The sequence below is a fragment of the Bipolaris sorokiniana genome (assembly GCF_000338995.1).
Source record: "Bipolaris sorokiniana ND90Pr unplaced genomic scaffold COCSAscaffold_7, whole genome shotgun sequence".
Classification (NCBI taxonomy): domain Eukaryota; kingdom Fungi; phylum Ascomycota; class Dothideomycetes; order Pleosporales; family Pleosporaceae; genus Bipolaris; species Bipolaris sorokiniana.
Window position 1 is genome coordinate 512,935 of NW_006911901.1, and position 9,176 is coordinate 522,110.

At 44.1% G+C, this 9,176-nt stretch overlaps 1 protein-coding gene across 1 annotated transcript; it reads left to right on the forward strand.

The window, feature by feature from the left end:
* Window positions 1–6,675: 6,675 nt before the first annotated feature.
* On the forward strand, window positions 6,676–7,212 carry COCSADRAFT_160370 (uncharacterized protein; the record flags this gene model as incomplete). The annotated part of the gene is made up of 2 exons (XM_007701813.1): window positions 6,676–6,808; window positions 7,010–7,212. The coding sequence occupies 2 exons, from the start codon at window positions 6,676–6,678 to the stop codon at window positions 7,210–7,212; spliced, it is 336 nt and encodes a 111-aa protein (XP_007700003.1).
* Between the last annotated feature and the right edge of the window lie 1,964 nt (window positions 7,213–9,176).

Genomic DNA, 9,176 nt, shown 5'->3' on the forward strand with positions numbered 1-9,176 from the left:
GGTAATGTTACAAGTAACAAGAAAGACTCTCTCCTTGACAAATGACGAGATGGCTGAAGGCCTAAGGACGTCCACGTCAGAAGGTAATGATCAACGCGGGGCGTCGATCACGTGACTTGGCATCCCGCCAAGGCATGGCCTCCGGGAGGCCACCGCATAAAGGGAAGCCAACGTCCTCCCAAACCTCCCGCCAAGATGGGATGTCGGGAGGACAGGACAAGAAGCAATGAGGATATAAGGATGGATGGATTTCATTATTTACTCTCGTTGTGGTCAACTCAAATTGTACTTTCTTACTAGTATCTTTACTTAACAAGATTGTCACAAGTTAGTCTATCAAATAGATTAGTCTTGTCAAACCCTCCTTAAGCACGCCAACTCCACTGCATCGCCAGACAAGCCTCACGGAACACTAACGTAATACTCACCTGCCTTAGTGCGGACCAGGATAGAGAAGTATAGACCCTTACCCCGTGTAACACCAGGCTCATAACCTGTTAAAATAAGAAGGGTGCTACTTGTTCTATAGCTAGCTCAGAGGTAGAGTCGTCTACTTGTCTAGTAATAGACTTAGAGATAGCGAATCGATAGGTTCTAGGATGAAAAGAGAGAAATGCTAGGGGAGAGAGATAAGAATTGGATTAAACTAATCTAGTAGTCTGATCTGTTCTTGTAATCTGCTCTGTGCTATCTGCTCTACTTTCTATCTAGTATTTCTATCACTAGTATTTATAATAGCTAGTAGCGATATGTTACAAGTAACAAGAAGAATTCTCTCCTTGACAAGTGACGAGATGGCTGAAGGCCTATGGACGTCCACGCCAGAAGGTAATGATCATCGCGGGGCGAGGATCACGTGATTGACATCACGCCAAGACGACCGTCAGACGCTAGTATGTGGTGGCAGCAATCCTTTGATGGCAGCCATCAGGACATCAGGCCAAGCAACGGAAAAGTCGTGATGGCAGTGATGGCAGGACTGGAAGTAATAAGGATATAAGGATGGATGGATTTCATTATTACTCTCGTTGTGGTCAACTTAAATTGTACTTTCTTACTAGTATCCTTACTTAACAAGATTGTCACAAGTTAGTCTATTAAATAGATTAGTCTTGTTAAACCCTCCTTAAGTACGCCAACTCCACTGCATCGCCAGACAAGCCTCACGGAACACTAACGTAATACTCACCTGCCTTAGTGCGGACTAGGATAGAGAAGTATAGACCCTTACCCCGTGTAACACTTTGACCACCCACGGATCTAGTAGAAGGAGGATTAACTAGCAGCGTCTGAATAAGATTGAACTATGTTAGGAAATTCAAGCGAATATGTTTACATCCCAGGCTCGGCGCCTAAGGGAGATATTAACATAACTAGTAGTACCTAAGGGGGAAATAACGAGCCGGCGGCAGGGAGCCCCGAGTACGAACTCGTCAATCTTAGACGCGAGAGCTAAGCCTAAGCAAGGCAGATGGCTGAGTTATAGAATACGATTAACTAACTTATAGGTTAACTAATAGCCACCCCGAACGAGAAACTACTTAAGAAGCCGAAAATGGCAACCCTAGAAAAGTACGATGGAAGTCGCACCAAGTTGCGGATATTCCTTACTAACATCGACTTATATTGTAAATTCAACGAGGTACCCAACGACTAGGAGAAAATCCTTATAGCCAGCACCTACATGAAAGGACGAGCGTTAAGCTAGATACAGCCATACGTAGAGGACTACCTATCAGACATTGAAAAAAGAGGAACAAAGGATGAGACGCGTGCCTTATTCACTAGTTAGGCCGAGTTCAAGAAAGAGATGGGACACATCTTTGGGGAAGTAGATGCTCAGAACCAGGCAGAGAAAGCGATAACTCGCCTGAAGCAGACCAGTTCAGTATCAGCGTACACAGCTGAGTTCAAGTAGCTATAGGCACGAATCGACTAGGACGACGCAGCACTTCGAATAGTGTTCGAAGCAGGTCTAAAGGAAAATGTCAAAGACGGACTTGTATATCACGATAAACCAAACACGCTTTATACGCTGATCGAGTTAGCAACACGCATTAATAATAGGCTATGGGAAAGAAACTGACAAAAGAAACAATTTCAACCCACAGTGGCTAATATAAGGAAGCAGCGTAGCTGGTTCAACAAAGATGGCGACACTATCATAACCGGTAAGGTACAAGACAAGTCTAAGAATAAGAATAGAAAACCCTGAGAATAGTATAATGACGGACTCTCTATAGAAGAACGCAAGAAGCGTTATAATAGTAAGGCATGTCTCTGATACGGTAAAGTAGGACACTTCCGCAGAGATTGCCCAAAAAACGAAGTCAGACAAGGAGCGGTTAAGATTGGGATGATTCGGATACCAACACTATACCTAACTGAGGAGCTAGATGAAACCCTCAGCGACCTAGACCTGTACGAAGAAGCAAGATAAGCTACTAACGAGGCGTTTGAGCTAGTATAAGAGGCAATAGGACTCCAAGACTTCAAGTGGGACGCACCACTACTAACGGATTGGCAGATTAAAGGGGCCGAAGTACTACGCCGCCTAAGAAATTAATAGTGCTAGATCTATGGACTAACTACGCACTAAGCTAACGATTGCGACTATAATAGAAGAGTCACAATCTCAGGACCCCAAGCAGATGAGATTACCTATAGGGCTGCCCAGGAACAACCTAGGTTTAAGGAACCTGATGACGAGGAGACACCTCGGACGTTTAAGGAGCGGATGGAGCAATACGAGCGCCTATGTTGGGTCAACTACCCAAGATAGTGTGATTACTACTTAAGGAAGCGAGAAGAAACCAGAGACAACAAGGACGATTGCTGCCATACTAATTTATGGCATAACAAGTGTCGCGTACAGTATTGCTATATGCACTAGCCCGGAGAAAAGGAAGCTCACGAAGAGTTGTGCTGGATTAAGTGCACAATTAATTGCTAATTCCACAAGAAACAACGACGGAAAGCTAGAAGGGTAGATAATTACTATCACAGCACGATTTCCGCGGAAGAATATATAGTAAAAAACTGCAGAATGCATAGGGCCTAAGTACGGGAAACGCCAGTAGAGCATAATAAACTCCTATAGACGCATTATAAGAAAGGATGCGCTATGCACTAACAATAGTTTAAGGATGCTCGACAGGTAGGCAACTACTACTATAGCACCCTATTAGCGAACATTTGTAAGGCAAAGGATTGCCCGATTCACAAGAGCAGGAAGCCAGAACTAAGAAAGAGGACTACGTAACGAAAGGTGCCCTATAAGAATATCCATTAGAGCTTCTACTACAATAACTAGTGTATAATATACTATTCCGCTAAGGTAGGCGAAGGCTACTTCCTAAAGAAGAAGGGAAGTAGATAGTCAAAAAACTAGGATGCTACTAGGGACAGGGTCACGCTAGCAAAGGCAGTCCTAAAACGACCCTTAGATAAGTATAGGAAGAAGGAGCAAAAGAATTGCAATTAAAAGCCACAGTACTTATAGACGGACATAAGGTGTTAGCGCTTATAGATAGTGGGGCCGCACGAACCGTCATATCGCCACGAGTAGTAGAAGGAAATAACATACCCTATCGGAACAAGAAGGTACTGATGCGAGTAGTATTAGCCGACGATAGTCCTACGACATACGGGAATGGCTAGATCCGACTTAAGACCGAGGCAGTAACGTTACGCCTAGCTAGTTAAGAAAGCTGAGAAAAGATTAGCATTATAGATCTTGGAGAGACCGAGATAATAATTAGCTACGATTAGTTATTAAAGCACAACCCTGCCATTAATTAGTAAAAGAAGATATTACTTAGCTAAGAGCCTATACACAAGGTTGCTAGAGTACGACACGAGACACGCCCGATAAATCAGCGCGCAACCTAGGACGGGAGATTTAGCATAATCTCACCGCATAAGATCGCGAGAATCTATGCGAAGGACCCTCAGAGCGTAGGAGTTATTTAGATACAGCAGATCGCGACTACGAAGGAAGGATCGGTACTATAGTTAGCGATTCTAACAGAATACCAAACGGACGAGTTCAGAGAACTATTCGAGGAAAATAAGGCAACGGACCTAGTAGACCATCAGGATTAGAATCACGAGATTATCCTTAATAAGGGAGCTAAGTTAAGCCCAGAACTAATATACCCTATAGCGCCCAAGCACGATGCTGAGCTGCGGGATTACATCTAAAAGAACTTAAAAAAGGGATTTATCCAACTGGGATCAGGCCTAATAGTCTCACCCATCTTGTTCGTAAAGAAACCTAACAGGAAGTAGCGACTATGTGTTAACTTTAGAAGGTTGAATAGCATAACTTAGAAGAACTAATATCCCTTACCACTCATTACAGAGCTTATAGATCGACTCTAGGGAGCTAAGTAGTTTACGAAGTTCGATGTTCGGGAAGGATTTTACTAAATTAAGATTAAAGAAGGTTACGAATAGATAACAGCGTTTAAAATGAAGTACGGACTCTTTAAGTACACGGTTATACCGTTCGGATTGACGAATGCGCCGGCAACCTTTCAATTAGTTATTAACAACGCTCTCCACGAGTACCTTAGAATCTTTGTTACCGCGTATCTAGACGACGTACTAGTGTACTCCAGCGGCATACGCGAAGAACATGTCGAGCATGTTAAGAAGGTCTTACGGAAGCTTAAGGAATATAAGCTATACCTTCAACCAGGAAAGTGTGAATTCCATATATAGGAAACGGAATTCCTTAGATTTATTATATCAACCGAAGGCGTAAAAATGAACCTAAAGAAGATATAGACTGTATAGGAATGGCTAAAACCTAAAACACTTAAGGATATTTAGTCCTTTTTAGGATTTGCGAATTATTATTAAAAGTTTATTAGAGATTACTTAAAGATCACAGCACCCCTTACGGAAGTGACAAAGAGGGAAGTAGGTTTCAAATGGGAATAGGAACATTAAGAGGCTTTCGATCGAATCAAGCAGATATTTCTGGAGGCGCCAGTACTCGAGATGTACAGCCCTCAACGACCTACCAGAGTCGAGACCGACGCGTCTGACTATGCACTCGGAGCTGTATTGTTACAGCAGTGCCTAGATGGAAAATGGAGACTAGTGTTCTACTATTCACGAAAGTTCTCTAGAGTAGAACTTAACTACAATGTTCACGATAAGGAACTACTTAGAGTAGTCGATGCCTTTGAACAATGGGAAGTGTACCTACTAGGACTCCCCGAACAGATCGAGGTTTTTACCGATCACTAGAACCTGACGAGTTTTATGATAATGAAAAAACTCAACCGACGATAAGTGCAATAGGTAGAGATGCTAGCCTAGTTCGACTTCAAGATTACGCACCGCGCAGGAACACTTAACGGAGCAGTAGACGCTTTAAGTAGAAGATCTGATTTGCGCGAAGAGGGTCATAAAGAACTATATAACGCCTTACTCAAGATAATGCCCGATAGCAGTCTGAAGTACAACCAGCCGGAACTAGCTAAGGTAGCTAAGGTGGCCGAGCAGGTAGAAACGCTACAACAGCAATGGTAGTAGCGAGCAGCTAGCTGGCAGTTCGAGCCCGACGAAGCAGGCTCCGACGAACTGTTGAACGATGAACGAGAGTACCGAGATATGATTTCGAAGAATCGAACATATGTACCTCCACGCATGAGATCGAGTCTCATATAGGAACTGTATGAGTTCTAGGAATACGGACACGCAGGGATCGAAGAAATAGTTAGACGACTAGCTAAGGTGTTTGCGATACCACGCTTGCGAGCGAAGGTGCAGGAAGCACTAGGCAACTATTTAGCATGTCACCAGAACAAGCCCAAGAGACATAAGCTCTACGGCCTGTTACAACCTCTACAGCCACCATCTAGACTATAGATAAGTATAACGATGGACTTTATAGTGAAGCTCCCGAAATCGTTAGAACTAGGATTAGCTCGAGTTTACGACACAATACTAGTAATCGTGGACCGATTAACTAAGGCAGTAAAGTTTGTGCCTATAGAAGAGACTATTACGGCAGATGAATGCGCGTACGAAGTCACTAAAGTACTAGTGTTAGAGCATGGGATACCTAAAGAGTTCATCACCGATCGTGATAAACTATTTACGTCTAAATACTGGAGTATATTCCTGGCGAAGTTAGGTGTTAAGAAGAAGCTTTTGACAAGCTTTCATCCAGAAACAGATAGCTAGACAGAAAGAACGAACTAGACATTAGAGTAGTACTTACGGATGTACGCCAACAAATTACAGGACAACTAGGTAGAGTTGCTACCGACAGCGCAATTGGCCTACAATAGCACGAAATCCGTAATAACGAAGCACTCGCCGTACTACGCAAACTACAGATATGAGCTAGTTGCTCATCGAGACCCAAGGGACATCGAAAGTATCGCGGTAGGAGCAGACAACAAAGCAAAGCTTATGTAAGAACTACACGAAGAATTAAGTAAGAACATAGCTTAACGAAACCTCACGACATCCAAAGCAGCGAATAAACTAAGGATTAAGGGACTAATCTTTAAGAAGGGGGACAAAGTTTTCTTGTCACGACAAAACCTGAAAACTAAACGACTATGTAGAAAATTAGACAACCTCCGAATAGAACCATTCGAAATCCTAGAGGAAATAGGAAAAGTAAACTATAAGTTAAAACTCCCATAAGGTATGCGGATCCACTCTGTCTTTCACAAGAAACTCCTAGAACCAGCACCTCTAGATGCCGAGCTAGCAACGGACATAGAGCTCGAAGACGACGAGTACGAGGTCGAGGAAATCAAGGACCTACGGAAAATCAGTAGTTAGTAGAAGTACTTAGTTAAGTAGCAAGGATGGCCCGAGAGCTATAACACTTAGGAACCTAAAGGAAACCTAACGAACTGCAAGTCACTAGTACGTAAATACCACCGGAAGCACCCGGAGAAGCGAGGGGCAACCCCTTAGAGAAAAGGAAGGAATAATCAAAGGAAGGATCGAAGGAGTCAGCCTGTAACCAGCCCAGATCAGCCGATGGTTCGGATAGCGGTGGTTCGACAACAGGAAGGCCCGTACCAGGGGCAGAGTTCCCCTCAGCCTGCTCTTTCGCCCGATCCTAAAGATTCAAGATGGCAAGATCCCGATCAGCAAACTCTTGCTCTCGTGCCTTGGTCTCTAGAAGCTCGCGACGAAGACGAGAAGTTTCTGCAGCCGCACGAGAGGCCTTAGCAGCGGCTAGAGCCTAACGCTCCTCAGCACGCGCAATCTCCAATCGTTTTTTGCGCTTTTCAGCTTAAACCTTATCCTACTCCTCCTTAGACACGAAAAGACTGCACGTAGCAGTAATAGAAATACAGCTAGCACAACGCCTAGTAGCAGTATCCACAAAACAACGAAGGTTCTTCTCTTTACAGCGCTTATAACGAAAGGTCATTTCGTTCCCCTACTCTTTTACACAGTTAGTATAAGCGCGACGCTCGGAAGTTGAATCCTGGGCACGAACACAGCGAGAAGATTAGACCTTAGGTATAGTTAGGAAGGCTACGAGGCAGAGACGGCTACAACGAGTGGACGGGCTCTAACCTTATATGCAGCCGGCGTCTCAACACGCGGCACGGGGAAACGATATTCTAGGGTATTAGGACGATAGCCCTAAGAGGGGAGGTAATGTTACAAGTAACAAGAAGAATTCTCTCCTTAACAAGTGACGAGATAGCTGAAGGCCTATAGACGTCCACGCCAGAAGGTAATAATCATCGCGGGGCGAGGATCACGTGATTGACATCACGCCAAGACGACCGTCAGACGCTAGTATATAATAGCAGCAATCCTTTAATGGCAGCCATCAGGACATCAGGCCAAGCAACGGAAAAGTCGTGATGGCAGTGATGGCAGGACTAGAAGCAATGAGGATATAAGGATAGATGGGTTTCATTATTACTCTCGTTGTGGTCAACTTAAATTGTACTTTCTTACTAGTATCCTTACTTAACAAGATTGTCACAAGTTAGTCTATTAAATAGATTAGTCTTGTTAAACCCTCCTTAAGTACGCCAACTCCACTGCATCGCCAGACAAGCCTCACGGAACACTAACGTAATACTCACCTGCCTTAGTGCGGACCAGGATAGAGAAGTATAGACCCTTACCCCGTGTAACACGATAGATTACGTTGTATACACGTAATCTTTATTTATCTCTTACGCTACTAATATACTCGTGATATACTAGTAGTATGATAGTATAGATCGCTAGGGTATAGCGATCTAGTCGATTGATAGATCGATCTTATTAGAGATTAGCTGAGTAGCTTAGATCTCTAACAGAAAGTAACTAACTAAAATATTAAAGTAGTATATATAAAATCCTTTAAGATAATAGCTAATAGCCTTACTAAAGTACTCTTAGTAAACTAGTAGATAGGCTTCCTAATTTAACTAGGGCTAGTTAATGTTAAAGATTAAGAGCTATATAATTAGTTACCCGTTATAGAGATCTAGAATTAATTAGAGTAGCTAAGCTGCGTCTTATCTAGCTTAAACCTTTTAAGCTAAGAGGGTATATGTAACGGGCTGAACGCCCTTTGGATAGCTCCTCGATGGAATCTCGGCCTACTCGCAGAACCCGGGTGCTGTCTCGAGCACCCGGATTCTCTGCGCACCGCCCGAACGACGTTCAGACGACAGCCGCAGGACCCAGAAGCTGCCTCGTGCACCTAGACTTCACCGGTCCGATTGTTACTCGGGTAACCAGCTTGTATATAGACAGCTACGTAGCTTGGGAGCTTAGCTCCTCATCGAATACAACCTCTTGTATACCTCGCGATTGCTCCCCAGAGCGCAGCCCCTTACATTTTGTATTCGATCCCAATTAGACACAAGCCTTAGGCGGACTGTCTTCTGACTAAGCTTCAGAACGTGCTATTAGCATAAGCTAGTAACACGGAGTTGGTGCTGCAATAGGTACGAAAGGCCTTAGCGCAGCGAGTAGGTGGACCGTCGCAAGATAGTACACCTAGAGCAGAGCTTCGCAGGAAGCTTAGCCGTGAGAGACAGTAGGCGAAAGAGTCGCCCAGGACCTGTCAGAAGCCCTACCGTGTCTTGGAAAGCCGAGCCGTAGGCGCAACGTCGCGTAATAAACTACCTGAAGGCCACTCGGGCCTAGCGTACAGTTAGCTAGAAGCGGACGTTGTA